The sequence below is a fragment of the Bidens hawaiensis genome, unplaced genomic scaffold (assembly GCF_021521415.1).
Source record: "Bidens hawaiensis isolate Kalapana, Puna unplaced genomic scaffold, B.hawaiensis_p1.1 tig00001236_1, whole genome shotgun sequence".
NCBI lineage: Eukaryota > Viridiplantae > Streptophyta > Magnoliopsida > Asterales > Asteraceae > Bidens > Bidens hawaiensis.
Genome location: NW_027491070.1, coordinates 3,716,082 through 3,734,844, shown reverse-complemented (window position 1 = coordinate 3,734,844; position 18,763 = coordinate 3,716,082). Strand labels below are relative to the sequence as shown.

The 18,763-nt window shown below is 32.0% G+C and overlaps 1 protein-coding gene and 1 pseudogene across 2 annotated transcripts; both read left to right on the top strand.

The window, feature by feature from the left end:
• Window positions 1-4,202: 4,202 nt before the first annotated feature.
• On the top strand, window positions 4,203-5,281 carry LOC143567909 (uncharacterized). Its single transcript, XM_077054191.1, has 2 exons — window positions 4,203-4,521; window positions 4,989-5,281. The coding sequence occupies exons 1-2, from the start codon at window positions 4,322-4,324 to the stop codon at window positions 5,251-5,253; spliced, it is 465 nt and encodes a 154-aa protein (XP_076910306.1). The 5' UTR covers window positions 4,203-4,321; the 3' UTR covers window positions 5,254-5,281.
• Window positions 5,282-11,423: 6,142 nt separating this feature from the next.
• On the top strand, window positions 11,424-16,997 carry LOC143567902 (putative pectinesterase 53; annotated as a pseudogene). The gene is made up of 5 exons (XR_013141485.1): window positions 11,424-11,924; window positions 13,163-13,352; window positions 13,450-13,656; window positions 14,531-14,766; window positions 16,127-16,997. The product of XR_013141485.1 is annotated as a putative pectinesterase 53 (transcript).
• The last annotated feature ends 1,766 nt before the right edge of the window (window positions 16,998-18,763 follow it).

The window sequence follows — 18,763 nt, the reverse complement described above, 5'->3', positions numbered from 1 at the left end:
TCCAATGGACCTATTTATTTAACGAACATTAATCATCGTTGAAAAACGCTGACTAGGCAGCCACAAGGATGGATCCGTGACCACTATAAAATATTAATTATTTTTAATAAGTTGTTTAATCATCCATTTCTAATGTGTGGTTCCAATTGGTTCCTATGTAATTAAATTATAATATGTAATAAGTCTGCCTATTGGCATCAACATTGTTTCTTATTTTCACTTTTGTATTGTTTATTAACTACAGTGGTTAAAACAAAATTAAATTATAAACTCACAAAGAAATTCAATATTAAGAGCATACGGGGCTAAGAGCTTTCATAGACGACAATAATTAAAAGAAATCCAATATTAAAGAAGAAACATGAATAATTATAATCTTGAATTATCGAAAATAAAGTGAAATACATAAAATGTATTATTGTAAATGCATACACAAGTAACACAATCGTCAATTTACATATGTCGTGACTAGGCATGTTCAAAACGGTTTGGGACTAGGAACCGGAACCGGTTCCTAACCGGTTCCTATATTCAAAACCCTCAATTAAACCGGTTCCAGGCTCGAACCGGTTAGATAACTGAACCGGTTCTCCCACCCTCGGACCCCTAACCTATCTAACCGGTTCTTACCGGTTCCTAAACCGGTTCCTGTACCGTAACCGGTTCCAACCGGTTACAGTGTAAAAATTTTTTTTTTTTTTCGTTTTTCGTTTGCGATTTGGATTCTAAACTACGATTTGTATTTGTATAACATGAAAAATAAAAAAAACAATTAACATAAAAATAAACAATTAACTGATGAAGAAAAAACAACTACTGAAGATGTTTGCCACTGAAGACAACTACTGAAGGTTGCCACTGAAGACAACTACTGAAGGTTGCCACTAATGACAACTACTGAAGGTTGCCACTGATGAGGAATACTCATCAGTGGGAACATTCATCAGTTGCAGAGTTTGTTGTCACTGATGCAAAATATGAATCAGTGACACATTAGTTGCAGAGTTTCATCAGTTGGAACATCATCAGTTAAATATGTAACCATTGTACAATGTAAACTTGTTCATTGGATTTGCAATACAAGTGCATTTAGTTTTTTTTTTCGTTTTTCGTTTGCGATTTGGATTCTAAACTACGATTCGTATTTGTATAGCATGAAAAATAAACAAAACAATTAATATAAAATTCATTTTATTTACTTTAAGAAGTTCAAAAAAAAGGCTACATGTTTTAAAATCTTCAAAAACAAATTAACAAAACATTAAACTTATAAATATAAAGTTGTGACATATAATTTCTAGAAAAGCCTTCTTGTTCGTCGTAATTATTGAGCGGCGACTTCTTCCTCGGAATTACTTGTAGAAATGCCTTCTTGTTCGTCGTGCACTCGAACATCAAGTGGTGTTTCATCTTCGAGAGTGGTTACGTGTTGAATACGATCGATTGAGTCCAAGTGATCCTTTAAGCAAATGCACATCTCCACCGACTCCGAATTTAGTCTTGTTCTTCTCACCGATATTACCCTGCCACTAAGAGAAAAAGCGGATTCCGAAGCTACCGTAGAAGCTTGGACGGTTAGTAAATCAAGGGCCATGGTGGCAAGAATCGGAAACTCGGTTTCCTTTACCTTCCACCAAGCCAAAACATCAAAAGTGCCATATTCCTCTTCGGATAAACCGGTAGAGTAATCATTTACACTATACCTTCCTAGTTCGCTTGAAGGGGTGTTACCCCTTTGTTTTTTAGCCGTTACGTTGCGAACGGTGTTCATAAGGCAATCATGGGATCTCGTACTCTAGTAGCACTTGAACTTGATGAAGACCCCCCGGCATAGGCATGTGTATGTTTGACCCATATTTATTTAAATAAAAGTCATACATAAATTTAAAATTCAAGTTAAAATCATTTTTGCCTCTGTTGAAAAGTTTGGGTCAACTTCATGCATATCTAAGGCTGAAAAAATTTCGTCTATCACACATTCAACCCCCGTAACATTTAACATTGGGTTTAAAGCGGTGGCGCAAGTAAAAACCGGTGGCAATTCAAGAAAGTATTTTTTTAATTTAAACTTCATTGGTAATATGATGTTTGAAAACATTGGACTTTTATTTTCAAATTCTTTAAGATTGTTAACGATTAAAAATAACTCCGAAAGAACCAAGGGACTTGTCGGATAATACGTTCCCGATAGTTTCGTAGTTGATGTTTTAAAAACTTCAAGAAAAGTCGATAAGTCATTGATAATTTCCCATTTCTCATTTGAAAAGGGGATTGCCAAATCATTCTCGGCAAGACTAGAATGAAACATTTGTAAAGTTTCTCTTTGTTTCAAAGCACTTTGAAACATTATGCAAGTGGAATTTCATCGATGAGATACATCCCAATTAGCTCCCAAAGCTTTTCTTCCCGTATCTTTACAAAATTTTCTATATTCCATTTGTCTTTTTTTACTTTTCTTAAAAACTTCATGTATCATTAGTCTAAAATCGTTTATAACCGATGTAACCTCATCCGAAGCAAGTCCGTCTTGCACGATTAAATTAATGATATGTGCAACACACCTTGAGTGAAAAAATACACCATTGCAAATCGGCGTATATTTTAATTTTAATTTATCAACCGCCGATGTATTATTCGACGCGTTATCAAATGCCATTAAAAATATTTTATTTTCTAGTTTATAAGTTTTTATAACATAATCTAAAATTTCAAACAAATTATCTCCCATATGTGGATACTCAAAGAGTTCGAAAGCAATGGTGCGTTTCATCATTTCCCACGATGACGGGTCTACCCAACGAGCGGTGACACAAAGATAAGATTCGGGTAGACCATGTGGAGCCGACCAAACATCACTAGTTAAGTTTATTCCCGTATTTATATTTTCAAAATATGCAATTAGTACCTCTTTGGCCTTCTTCCACAATTTTAAACAATAACGTTTAAGAGTATGACGACTTACGTGAGTGTATTGTGGTTGAAGCGTATCTCGAATCATGGCGGTTAAGCGAGGGTTGTCGAAGTGGCTAAACGGCAAAGCTTCTTGAATCACAAACTTCGCCATACGATCTTGAACTCGATCAATTTGGTATGTAAATATTCCGCCTTCACTATCCATTTGCGTTTGTTGCGAATCGACGTTCTTTTTCAACGCCTTGCAATACGGTTTTTCGATGTGTTTCTTCAAATTTGAATTCGAAAGTGGGTTTAAATAAATCCCACAAAACTTGCACCGAGCCTTCAATGAATGGTCACTCAATTCAACCAAATCCCAATTGCACCAAATCTCTTGATTACGATTATGAGGTACAATACGAACGAAACTTGGTTCGGCGTTGGAACCTTGACCAACCGATGATTGTGAGGTAGCCATAACAACAAATATGAATATAGAAGAAGAGAAAACAAGAGATTAGAGAACTCAAAACGTTGTAATAGCGTTTTTTTGTATTTTTTTGCGTTCGGGTTTGCGTTTTGAGTGTTGTGATGAACCCATGACACCAAATACCTATTTATACTAGTAGTGGGGTGCTTGGGGGAGCCAAAAAACGGCTATTTTTGACCCCAACGGTCAAAAAACGGCCAAAAAACGATTTCCAACGGCTATATTCGATCCAACGGCTAGAACCGGTTAGGAACCGGTTCCGGATGGTTCGGTTCCAGAACCGGTTCCGGTTCCTACCCGCCCCCACTCAGAAATGCAAGAACCGGTCACGGATTATCGGTTGAATCAGATAGGGTCCGGTTCCTACAAAAAACGGGTAGGAACCGGTTCGGGTCCGGTTCGGGTCCACCGGTTCGGTTCCAGGAACCGGTTTTGTTGATCATCACTAGTCGTGACTATACCATATAGGTAAATCATCCTTAGTTATTTATTATACTATCTAAATGAAGAAATGTAAAACAGATGAAAAATGTGTATGTGTATGTGTATGTGTATGTGTATGTGTATGTGTATGTGTATGTGTATGTGTATGTGTATGTGTATGTGTATGTGTATGTGTATGTGTATGTGTACGTGTATACATATATAAAATATTATCTATAGTAATTTGTGATTTTGTGTCCTTGCTTGGGAACAATGTTGTTGAGATGAATGATATTGAGATCCAAAACTAGAATGTTTGATGACTCGGATATGGATGTATTCAAAGAATTACATGGACCTTATCCTTCCCAACACCACACACACCAACCCACACACAATAATATGTACATGTATATATATATCCACGTCCCCAATAACCTTTACAAGATCATAACACCTACGTCACCAAACATACATTAACTCATTTCTTCTTGATCATCATATAACAAATCCATGGCTATGTTTCATGTTAAAACTGTTGTTACCGATGAATATGACTCGGATTTTGTCGAAGAATCATCGGTTGATTCTTTAGATACATTGTGTTCCTCTGATATGATCGATGATGCCACGTCATCTATGTGTTCCTCGTCTTCTTCGATGTCCAGTCCGTTGTATGAGTTATCTGAACTCATGGCTCAGCTTCCTCTCAAGTAAGATATTGTTTGATAATGGTAGTGTTTTCATAATAGCCTAATAGGACTTGATTGGTCGGTTGGACCGGGAACCGGATACATAATTGGTCTAGTTGTGTGTTTGAACTGCTTTCATTTAAACCACCCGGACTAGATATAAAAGAAAAAAAATACTTCCTTTTAAAATATCATATTTTTTTTTATCTATATACTACTTCATACTAGGTATTTTATTTGTTTTAAGGTTTCAAACTTTTATTAATATTGTAATCCATACAAAAAATAAGGTATTGTTAGATCTTACTTTAAGTTAATTATATATCGCATAATTCGGTATTCAAATCCGATTCTACCAGTGAACCAGTAAGACAGCCGGTTCGACGACCGGTCCGGTTATGAAAACAATGGTTAAAGGTTTTAGTAATGCAATTTGTATAAAATATTAAAATGCACAAGTTGTAATAAGTTACTTGTTACTTATGTAGGAGGGGTTTGTCAAACTTCTATCAAGGAAAGTCAGAGTCATTTGGATCACTTGCAAATTTGAACAACATTCAAGATCTTGCAAAGAAGAGTCATAGATCAAGAAGGTCAAAGTGCAAAAGTCAAAATCGAACATTAAGTCCCAAGAGCACAATAGTCAAAAGCAAGAAGAGTTGTTCATCTTCTCTAGCTAAGAGTAGTTTAGTTTCTTCCCTTGGAGAAATGAGTTCAATCTTGGAAACAATTGTTGCGCAAAAGCGGTTTTAATCGAGTTTACATTTGCTTACATCAAATTCCGTTTTCACTTTTGTACTTAATCTTAAATTTATATATGTTTAAAATGTCTATTAGTTTAAGTAACACATATTAATATTACCAGTTAAGTCAACCAAATATGAAGAATGTACAAGTTGTAAAGTCTAAAACTCCACCAATTTAAAAGAAAAAAAACAATAGTTCACTTGATAATTCTGCTTCAATATTGATTGCCCAAAAGTACATTTGCACACCTTGCACTGTAAGAGAATTTGTACTCCGGTAAGGAGACCCTGTCGAACCAGCAGTAAACAGGTGGCCGATTGCTTTGATGCGATTAAAAAATGGCACTTTCCATCAAAGTCCAAAAAACAACACGAAATAAAATTTAGGGGGTGTTTGGGATTACTTATTTTAAGCAACTTATCACTTATATGTTTGGAATTTTGAGTTATTGTGAGAGGATAAGTTAATAAGTTACAGAGTTGTAACTTATTAACTTATTAAAAAAGTTACAATGAGGTAAAATAAGGAATCCCAAACACCCCGTTAATATTATGTTTTTTTTTTCGTCTCAATAAGAGTCGTTTTTGGTATGTTACAGTATTTTTTCATTACTGGTACCGAAGGGGTAACACACAACCTTATGTTTGTAACTTTTATTTGTTTAGACATGATTTTGTCCACATATCTAATTCCCCTGTGCACCAAATTCTCGCCACAACACGCGGGGGGATCCCCCTAGTTTTTATAAATTAAACATTATGTGCAGCCGTGCTGGGAACACAGGATAAGACCTAATGGGCAGGCTCTACTTAAACACGAGGCCGATCATAATGTCTAATCCAACTCACGTCATACACATCATAGTTCATATCACTTCATACTATTATGTTGTACTTGAGCATGTTAATTATCAATGTTTCGAAACTAGAACCGTTCTTGTGGCATTGTTTTGTAGGCTAACTAGTCCGAATGGTTAGATCGATCTTAAAACATAGACGATGTTAATAGATAAATAATACCAATAAATGTTGATTTCGTCATTGTAAAGTTGGGCTTCGGGCCTACCACATAGCGCATCCTTTTACAAGCAAAAACAAGTCAGCCCATTATTTTTTGACTTAGAGTTGGTATACCAAAATTTTGAGTTTTAACCAGCCCATATTTTTTAAGAATTGGACTTCGTTATATAAAATGAAATTAAACCAATTAGATTTATAGGGTGAGGTTACTGTAAAATAATTGCTTAACGTACGATAGGTACGTGACACGCTTAAAGGCAAAAAACAAAAACTCTCAAAGGCAAAAATACTAAAACGCTCAGCCAAAAACCTAAGACTATTCCCATTGGCAATCTCATAATGAGATTGGTGTGTCCAAAGTTAAAATAGAAATTGAAAAAAGAAAATAATGCAATCTAGATTGGCAATCTAGGTTGGTGGAGCAAACCTAGATTGCAATCCAAACTACCCCCCGATAACTTAATTATTTAATTAACTTTTAATATTCTAACTAAAAAAATAATTAAATAAACGATATTTCTTAAAAAAAATTATGAACATTCCGATACAAATTTTATTAAAAACGGACTTCGTTAAAAAAATATTTTTTTTAAGTTGGGATGGGTTGTGAATGTGTATAAAAGATTGGGATGAGTTAAATTATGTAGATTGGAGAGAGAGAAATTAATTTTATAATGTAAGATTGAGATTGCCAGTGGGAGTAGTCTAAAACGCTCAAAAACGGTTTTCTTGAAGAAAAGTAAAAAAAATTGATCGATCAACGATCCAAAACTGGTTATTTAGGTGAACCAGTGATTAATTGGATATGTATTGACGATTTCGAGATTTTGTGATGTGATTTCGAGATCTTGGATATGTATTCTTGTACCTAATGTACTTTAAGCAATTATTGTATTCTATTTTTTCTCTAAATTTATAATTGTAACTTATTAACTTATCAAAAGAATATGAAATTTAAAGAAATCGAAATATCTCATAATTAATTCAAATTTGTAATGCATGTTGGTTCAAAACAAACACAAAGAAAGTGAAATCTATCATCGCGGCCACACCCACCCGTTAATATTTATTTTTCTTAAACATACATATATTATAAAATTATAAATTTATGTATATGTTTTTTGAACAACAAATATTTCCAACTAAAATCACCTAACCTTGCACTTACAAATATTTAAACTCGTATCTTCACTTTTGGAGGGGTAAACAACAAGCACCATACCATTAAAATTATATATCTGTGATTCTTCTTAAAAACAAAGACCCTTAAGATAAGAAAATACTTAAATCAAATTTAACAACCCATTAACATTTGTTTAATGAAAGAACCGAAAGGGTGCATAATATTAAATTCGTTGATTAACAAATGATTAGAAATGCATGAATATATAACACAATTATCCGGTTGTTTTAATTTATAATAGATTGGTGATCTACAATTGCCACCTTTATTCTGGTTTTGGCCTCATTTGCACTTCAAGACGAGTGTGTTTGGTGATATAATTTGTTATTTCTCAATTTTTATAAAGTATGTTTTTAGAATCTTTGCATTTAAAGTTTTCCAGAAAATACCGAGTCATCTATCAAGTGCCTTCTTTTGTCATATGTTGCACTATAAGATCAATGCACCAAACAAATTGATTAAAAAAACGTTTAATACATAATTAATTTTAAGTGCATATATACAACAAAATGTAATAATCATTCATATATAATGTTGATCAGTTATAGTGAAATAGAGAAAAATAGATGATATGATTACACAATTGTCTTATGTATTATTTTTGTAACTATATATACATGTTTTTTATGTGGTTTCTATAGTTCGTTTCTTAAAATTGGTTTTGTATTAGATCATGTACTAGTATGTATAGTTACGTCGTTATATTTTATTTATATAAAATCAAAGTTATAGCATATTGTTAGATTTCGTGTTCTTAATTTCATATATATATATATATATATATATATATATATATATATATATATATATATATTATACTTAGTTAAGGGTTGTGATTATTGATGTGTACTTTTATAACACGGTGTTAAGTTTGATGAGTTACAACTAAATAAAAGATACAATCAGAATTGATTTATATATTATTCACAACCTTGATATATATAAGGACACAGTTTGACATAGTCTATGATACGTATATAATAATAAGGGTGTGCACAGTGTATTGACATAACTCCCCAATTTGCTCATGGTCTGAAGAGGAGCTAGATTGCGTCGCAATCTGATGTACGTAATCTTATCCTAAACTTTGTATGGGAGGCTATTTCCCACGGCTTGAACCCTGACCTCAAGGTTACAAAGAAGCAACCATACCAGTTGTTTTAAGGCTCACCCTCATGATATGTGTAGAATCATAACTGAAATACAATTGATTTACAAGATATATATCATAAATATATTCCCGTGCGGTCGAAGGCATCTTGAGGAACATGAAGAACCTGATGTTGACCATGACCCATGTTTTTCCGAATAAGTATAAAATGTATATCAATTTCAATATGTTTGGTTCGTTAAAGTTATTGTCAGTCAGATAAATAACATTAACACAGTAACAATAACAAAGATATGAATGATTTAAGATCATGTGTAATGTACATGAACGACATGAGTTGTTTCCTTACCTAAACCGTAGATGAAGCTCTTAATCAGAATAGATCTGTGCGAACTAATTGTAAATCATATGTGAACAATGATGATGCATAAGTAATTACTTTACATATTAGTCGTTCACTATTTTTTCCTAAAATAATATATATTGGTTTCAAAAAAACTTTGTTCTATATATAGAATCATAGAAATTACAGATTAAATTTAGTAAAAACTATTTCTAGCCTCTAATTTCAAATAACACCAAATTTGAATACAAAGGCGCACCTGTACATCTTAATTAATGAGTTGTGAGGAATAATTTTCTTTACTAAATGTTTAGTTATATATACTAGGACTATCCCATATATGTATATACAAATAACATAAAAACATGCACATTTAATTACGGATTTAAGATAGAAAAAGACAAACTTTAAAGTGCAATCAGTTAATGAACGTGTCACTTGTTTTATGATTTATGCTTTGGAAATTTCTTCTTGTTTTGTTTGGTCATCACATGTGAAGGTTTGTTCATATGATTCCAAAGAGAGATTGTCTTTTGTGTGTTGGAATGTGATTTAAGAGGTAAATGATACAAGTCTTTTAGAAAAGAAAAGATTGATGCAATACATCGTTTTTATAGATGTCTTAATATTCTAATATTTACACAAATTTGAACTCATATATCAAACTACTAAATCGGTTGTAATTTGCATATGCACACACTCATAAAATTTGGCAACATTTAACTAGATTCGCACTTGTGACAAATAGCTTATGAAAACAAATTAGAATGAGACGATGAACCTCACATGTTGGCTTGATGTTGATGTTTCGCTCGTGTACAATGATACATGCTACCACATAAAGAGTTACCAACCAGACAACTACGGCTGATAACTACAATTCAATTTCATCAATCTATCGTTTTTCTGAATATAAAATAAGTCGGTTGCCGCAAAAGTACACAACAGTTATATATATGTTACAAATACACTCTATCAAGTACACAACAATTATATATATGTTACAGATACACTCTATCATAATACATACGAGAAAACAAAAAATAATTTTACATAAGTTTTTAAATTAAGTTATTACAACGTTTAAATTAACGAAAATACCATTTTAAACATGTTGACTTTTAACACCCCCACCCCTTCCTCGGGTTAATATTTTTTTTCAAAAAAATAAGAAACACCATATAAAAACGAATATTTAATTCTCTTTAATTTAAGTATGATATTTTCATATAATATTATTTATATGAAAAGTGTCTATGTTCTCTGTCGCATCGCACGGACACCCAACCTCTGACGGTATCATGCTAACATAACATATCAAATCCATCATGTTTTATTTTTATAATATCATAAAATTATATACCCAAGGATTACACAAAGTTCCTAATATAGATGTTACTTAAAAACTTATAATAAAAATAATTGCCTTTTCTTTTAGTGATATATGATCACATGATTTTGAAAGAATATATTCTTCAAGAACACAAAAAGGGGGAGTTCACGTGCAGTAGCATGAAGGAAGTTAATAGGGAAAAAGTGCATAATGAATATGTGTACTAGTGGCCTCAAATTCACCCCTGTGATTGCATAAATGTCAGTGGTAGTAACACCCGTGATTCTGCATTCTCTTCTCTTAACTTTAATCACCCATTAGCAACTTATTAAAACAATTTAACATTACAAAATTAGAAAAATCATGATTAAATTTGGCTTTTTCAGTGCACGTATATTTATTAATTAATACATAAAGTTATATTTATGATCATGTTTCTGATTTCCTATATGTTACACATATAAAGACACACTCCGGGTATACATATATGTAATGAATTATCATATAAGAAAACCTTTTCATATGAAAATGAGTAAAACGTGTTTAATCATTATTTGCACCAAATTCATGGTTATAAAGGGTTTCACTAGGCTTTATTAATCTCAAATATATTATGTAAATCCATATTTTCATGCTCTTTAGCTTTTATATAGGTCTAGCAATACTATTTTTTTTAAAGCAAGGTTTGGTGGCGAAAGTGTGTCCACTTCATATAATTTGTTGGTATAATAAGTTTTGATACTCATGTAATTGTAATAGCAGTGTGTCTACCTCAATACAATCATGTGTCTACATCCCAGGCTTTAATTCATTGTGATAATAAGTTTTTATATATACACATGTATAAAAATTATGTGTCTAATTCATTAACACAATGCACTCGCCTTCCATGTTTGATTCTTTTTCGTGGTGACTTTTAGTGTACATTTATAAAACAAGGTGTTTAAACTTTTACATTTTACAGTGATGCGTCCACTTTTATTTTATTTGTAATTGTAACAAGTTTTGATGTACATGTATATAAGGATGTTTAACTCATTTTAATAGTGCACCGACTTTCTGGAGTTGATTCATTATTGTAATTGGTATCGATACACATTTGTGTACCGGTGCTCCTAACCCATTCTAATCTGTGTGTATATATATATATAGATTTATAATTTTGACGACATGCTTATACCTTTTTGGGATTATAATATTACATCCATAGTTCAATAAATACACACATAAACCCTCACCACAAACCCAAACCAAATTCCATTTGTATTGTACCCCTAACACATTCTTCTCTACTCTCTTTGTTTATTCCACTTGCATTTTCATTTCATGGCCAAATTTTTACACATTTGCTCTCTTTTCATTCTTTTACTTGTTCTTGATGCCACCACACAAACACTTTGTCATACCAAAGGCTTGAAACCAAAAAGAAACACATGGAAGCAATTAGGTGTAAATTTGACACAAACCCAATATTCAGAACAACAATTCATGAAATGGGTCAATTTTGTTGGAACTTTAAAGCATTCCCTATTTTCCACTGCCAAGAACAAGCTCTTTCCATCTTATACACTCACCGTTGACCGGAATCCAGCTACCGGAGACTTTACTAGCATTCAACAAGCTATTGATTCTCTACCCTTTGTGAATCTTGTTAGAGTTGTCATTAAAGTCCATGCAGGAGTTTACAAGTAAGTTTGTTTATTTATTTATTTGTTTTCATGATGTTTTTGTTTAATTTAGGTTTGTGAGACTTGTGATCAGAATTCAAAGAAGCTAGATAGGATAACCTTAACATTGTGTGGTTGAATGCTTATTTTTCTTGGACAATTTTGATCAAGAATTTAATGAGTTTTTTTTAACCTTAATATCTACTGAAACCTTGATTAGTTACAAAATTTTTATTAATAAATATATGGCAAGAGTTTCATTAATAGCATTATAAAGATTTGATGAATATTGAGCAACACACAAACATGAAAGATGGTATTTTTTTTTCTTTTTTTTTTTATCATGGGAATTTTGTAATTCATGCAGAAGTTCTATGAAGAATGAAGACAAAATAACATTATTATATACAAATAAAAAGGTTTTAAATCTTTATTTTAAATCCGTATATAATTTTACCACACACACTTTTAGATCACGACAGGCATATATTGTTAACACGTACTTTTTTACTTGGATTATGCAACTTTTTTTTTATCATCATTCATCTTCCAGATTTTGAATAATTTAAATGATTGATGAAAATTATAATGTGTCACGTGTATATATTTTACTAAATATGCTTTAGTTAAGTAATTAGCAATATAATATATTATGTAAATATGTAAAACTAACACTCCCACTTCTTATACCGAACATTTAGATTACTTTATGTAACTTAGAAGTAAAGTTTATATATGTCGTTATTCTAGAAGAAAATATTTGCTATAAACTCGAGACGAGACGAAAAGAGAGATGTGATCTTTACGACACCATTTTACCTTTTACTTTTACTTACAATAGTTTATACAAATATATACCTTAATCGCTACATATCAAATTAATCATTAGAACTTTTAAGACCCAAAAAAAGTTGTCATTCACTTTTATTATGTTTAAAAGTTTTTATTGAACATGTGGTATTTTTCTTAAGAAAAAAAAAAGATTAATTTCTCTGACTTTCAATATACTTTTTACAATTAGAAAAACTTATTCTTCGGTCTCTAAACCAACTTATATATTTTGTACTTTTGTAAGAGAATATTTGCATACCTAGAAACCGGTTACAAAACATTTAGTCAAACATTCTTCATGTACTTTTTCTTATATTTTAAATATATTTAAGATGTAAAGTTTTTGGGTTATCTTTAAACAAATAATATATTAACTTTAGTTAATATTTAATTATTATATATTTAATTAACTTTTTGTTCGTATATAGGGAAAAGGTAAATATACCTCCATTGAAGTCTTTCATAACCATAGAAGGTGCAGGTGCTGATAAAACAATTGTGCAATGGGGTGACACGGCTCAAACCGTTGGTGCCAAAGGTCAACCCATTGGTACATATGGGTCAGCCACTTTTGCAGTCAATTCACCCTATTTTATTGCCAAAAATATCACATTTCAGGTAAAAAAAATATGTGCATGCATTGAAAACTTGTACATCATACTATACTAACTAATAAAGATGACTAGTTTAATGTACAAGTATGTGATGCATGCAGAACACGACACCGGTGCCAGCACCAGGGGCCGTAGGGAAGCAGGCGGTGGCGTTTAGGATATCAGCAGACACTGCAGCATTTGTCGGGTGTCGATTTTTGGGCGCACAAGACACGCTTTATGATCAATTGGGTAGGCATTATTACAAGGAGTGTTACATTGAAGGGTCAGTTGACTTCATTTTTGGCAACGGTCTCTCTCTTTTTGAGGTTTGTTTTATATTTATCCGTCTTTTTTAAATATTAACTTATAAAATGTACACAATGCATTGCCAAAAAAAACACGTTAAAATAATCCCAACGCCCCAGAAAGAAAATGTTCATTTCACACTTACATTACAACATTTTAGGCTTACATGTGCTTATAAGTTATAAGTTACTCATAAGCCCGAGTCAAATAACTCTTAAGCGCGAGTCAAATTCAGGTTTAACTTGTTTATTATTTATTAATTATCTTATTTATATACATACATAACTATTATTTTTATACTTATACTTATATTTATAATATAAGTTATATAGCATGATTTATATTACTTTTGTCTTAGAGTTTGTGAGTTAACACTTCTCCAATGTATTAAGATGGCAAAACATTTTAGAAGTCTTAATGCACAATACTTCTTGATTTGGTTTAAAGCTGAAATTATTGGTTTTCACTTTTGAGTGTTTAGCTAATTAAAGTCATTGTCAACTAGATAAATTATTGTTAAGAGAACTCTTTATTTCTATAAATGAAAAATTACCCAACCATCCCTTGCTTTAAGGAACTGATGACTATGATTTTTCATGTCCCAAAAATTGTACAAGAATATATCTCCCCTTTTTAAATAGTACACTGTCGAACCCGAACAATACTGATATAATTGATACTATTTTTTCATAAATTCGGTATCAATTTTTCTTACTGGTATGGTACCGATACCCTAAAATACCGAATTTTTGTAACGAGTAATGACAACACTTAATATGTAATCATATATATTTGTTATATTAAATAAAAATCACTATAGCTATATAAATAAAAATTTTGGCTAGCCCGGTGGATACCGATACCTTTATAACGAGTTGATTTCAACTGGTTCAGGGGTGTCAAGTGCATGCAATAGCACCAGTAATAGGTGCATTAACCGCACAAGGACGAAGTAGTCTATTGGAGGACACAGGGTTCTCTTTCTTAAGATGTAAGGTCACGGGGTCCGGTGCATTGTACCTCGGATGAGCGTGGGGCCCGTTTTCTCGGGTAGTGTTTGCTTACACATACATGGATAATATTAATATCCCTAAAGGATGGTACAATTGGGGTGACCCTAATCGTGAAATGTAAGTTTCCATCTCTAACCATTAATATTATTTTGTTATAAAAAGCAGTGTTTTAAAAACCGGTTGAATCGGTAATATCGAGTTCCACATATCAGACTGGTATTTTGAGCTTGTATTTCTAGGTGGTTTGCTAGAAAATCGAACCAACGGAGTTTTTTTCCCCCCTAAAATACCGGTTTAAACCGGCAAACTAGTTTTAAGCCAAAGATTTTTGATATTTTGCGGCCCATATATTTTAGAAATTACTTTAAACCTAGTGATTAACATCGAAACAAATAAACTTTTGGATTATTTTTTGAAAATCAAGTGCTTTTGCATTGTTTTTGGATTAAGAACTAACTTTTAGATTATACTTTATTATGAAATCATATACTTTTGAGTTTAAGTTGCAGTTATATAAAATTACAAGGTAAACAATTCAACTTGGTGGTACTATTTTTTAGTCAAATCCAATACGAATAAAAAATTTGTTTTTAAAACATTGATAAAAAGTGATAATTGGAATGCACCCTATAAGGTTAGACCAGTTATAGTGGTTGCTTTTTTATCAGAGTTTGTGGTTGTGTGTGTGTGTATTGGGTTGGGTGGTGATTGCGTGATGGAAGGGGCGGTGAGTGTGTTTGTTTGTTTGCTTGCTTTTTTTGTGTATGCGTTCTATGTGGTGGCCGAAAGTCCAAACGGTGGCTTTTGTATTTTTTTGTCTTGTTTTTTTTTAATATTTTTTTTATAGGTTGTGATTTAGGTATGTGGCACTACTGAAATAAATATGTAAAGGGTGTTTGCTAGAGGTTATAGACTTATAGGCCACAACTAGGGTTGGTGTAACATGTCTCATATGATATGACATGATAAGATACGGTTATGTGTGATGCTAGACATGAACACGACATAATAACCAAGTAATGGTGTCATTTTTTCCAAACACGGACCTAAACCTGTTTAAAAACATGTTACATGACACGACCTGTTTAGGGACATGATAAATAACACAGAATCCTTAACATATGTGAATTAAAAATCCAAGATTGAGGCGTAAGATAGTAAGGCATATGCGATATATTTTATGTATATAAAAATCAAAATGAAAACAGGTTTAAATAGGTCATTAACAGGTGTTAGCTTGCTTGGGCACAAATTTAACAGGTGTGTTAAATGCGTCGACATGTTTAAGACATGGCATAAGTTAAGCTCAAACCCATACTTGTTTAACTGCGTGTCATTTTGTGTTGTGTTAACAGGTTTGTGTTATAATTTGTCAGCCCTAGTTATAGCTCATATAAAACTTTTTTTATTGTCTATATATTTTTCATTTAAATATGATTTTTAAAAACTAATAACTTTATGATAACAATAACTGCAGGACTGTGTATTATGGGCAATACAAATGTAGTGGGCCAGGGGCAACATTTGCAGGAAGAGTGTCATGGTCAAGAGAACTTACTGATGAGGAAGCTAAGCCTTTTCTTTCACTTAGCTTCATTGATGGTTCTGAATGGATCAAGCTATAACAGTTTTATCATCATTGCCGAAAAATTTAGATGTGTATATTTAGCCAATAATAACATCAAATCTACCAATACTTATGTGGATTATGATGTTAGATCTTCTAGCTTCTAACATATCTAAAGTTCATCCAAAAGGGTTTGGATGATGCGCATACCCTCCAACGTTGGATTTATGACCAGTTGAGGGAGGACTACGGAGATAGAGCGTGTGAGCGAGTGCGTTGATATGTATAGGTTATTTGGAGTGCTGTTTTTGTTTGGAAATTGAAACATGACATATTATGATCATGTGTTGTTATATTGTAATCAATTGTTTTTTTGAAAAAAATATGACTTGTTTGTGAAGAAAAATGTGTTTCTTGAACATAGTAAGTTGAATCAAACTATCATTTGATGGAAATTTGATTGATTCTACATTTGATAGCAATAAACCTATGAACTTGTGGTATGAAGATATTGGTTATAATTGACATATGAAAACATGAACTTAAGAACTTCAATTCCAATTTATATCATTCCCTCTAATTATATGCTAAGCCCCTTTAGATCATAGTCCTAATTCCTAAATTTATACAGGAAATCATAAGCTAAATTTGGTTATAGTTGACATGAAAACATGAGCTTATGATTGATAATAACTGATGAAAGCTTGAAAGTTCAAAATCTTTAGCCACTTGTTGCTAGGGTGTGCATGGGCATGTTTTATGCCAAAAACATAACCGAGATGCCAAGTAATAGATAATTATAACCGTAACCGATTGGTTGTGTCGGTTTCGGTTAATATAAGTGGGTCGGTTATGGGTTGTTAACTGTGAATTTGGGTTTAGCTAGAAATAGCTCAAAACAATATAAGTAGACATCATTTAGGTCTGAAATTTTGGGCTCGAAATTTTTTTATCATGTAATAAATTTTAATACACATTTGTATATATTAGTATATATGTTACATAGCATTAAAAGAGTACACATAAATTATAATATTAAAAAATGCATATTATTGGTTCGGTTTAAGCAGGTATGGAAACCTTGTTAACCATAACAACTCACTATTGTCCGTTTTCAAAAAATCATTAAACCGACCCATGGTTTGTGGTACAATTTGGTTGTATTAGTTCGGTTTCATTGCTTAATTTGGCTATGGGACTAGTTATTTCGGTTTTCTGGACACCCCTACTTGTTGCTATGTTTTAACCCGACCATTCTTATTCTAACCTTTTTTATATTATTGTAACAAAATGATTAATGGCCTAAGTCCAAACATAAGCCCAAAACAGGGAGCCTGTGTTAAAGAACCTACTGGGCCAGTGGGCCCAACTAACAATGCCGAAGATTCATTTCATCGTCCAAAATTTTATTCCTTATTTGGTTATAAAATATTAAAAAAATTACCATAAATGCATCAAATTTGATCGATTCTTTCGATGAAATTAATTATTAAACTCATAGAATTGTAAACAACTACCATAAATGCATCAAAATTTATGTATATTTTATTTTTGAACGACACCTACTTCATTTCCATGAAATGCTCCCTAAAATCACCAAACTTGCACTTGTCTCAAATACCATCAAATTTGTACGCCGTGGGATTCGAACCTTTATTTATATGAATAACCCCAAATACCACCAAACTTGCAAATTGTCTCAAATACCATCAAAAATGCACATTAATAGCATCCACAACACTCTTGTTTGGTTCTAGGTGGCAACACACGACACATAGCCATCCACTCTCACAACCACATTGTATATGTGTAAAGTTTTAATATTTTTAATAAGGTTTGGTTCTATAAAAGAAAGTGATCGTTTATTGAGAAACGTTTGAAATCTGATGTGGCGATTTGTAGACGTCTAGCGTTATGGATGCTCTTAAGGATTTAAACCCATTAACCTTTTGGTCTGGGGAATACGTCATTACTACCAGGATATCCTCATATGGACTTATGTATGTTTAATCAATGTTTATTTCATCTTATAGTTTTATATAGATAACAATTTAGAATTTGTAAAAACTGTATTGATTTGAATTGTGTGTGGAATAATAAATTTACCAATTTGTGGTTGTATAGATGGCGACTAGAATCCTAGATAAGATGGAATTGATGGAGATGATGGTTTGCTCGGTGACAACATATTATGGATCGATTTGTCTATAAATTAAAGAAAAGAGTGTTATTTTCATAATAAATATTATACCTACTTCAGAACAATATAAAATGAGACATTATTTTCATATTATTCTAACGAAAAATGTAAACATAGAATGTTACCTAATTTAGAAAACAAAGCATCGAACGTTATCCTAAAAGCAACTAACCCTATTTTTATCTATGTATATATATCTTGTTAGTCACTTTTGTCAAGCATTGTCAAGCAATTTACTCTTTTGGATGTTTTTAATTATTCGGGGTGTTTGGACTTCAGATATTAAACCATTGCTTTTGAATTTCAAGAATTATCTTTTGATTTGATGTGTAGTAGTAACATTTCAA

Bases quoted from the DNA above. Each gene is read 5' to 3' on its own strand.
- LOC143567909 (XM_077054191.1), top strand. From the start codon at position 4,322: ATGGCTATGTTTCATGTTAAAACTGTTGTTACCGATGAATATGACTCG. The intron at 4,522-4,988 runs GTAAGATATTGT...TTACTTATGTAG, and splicing joins ATGGCTCAGCTTCCTCTCAA to GAGGGGTTTGTCAAACTTCT.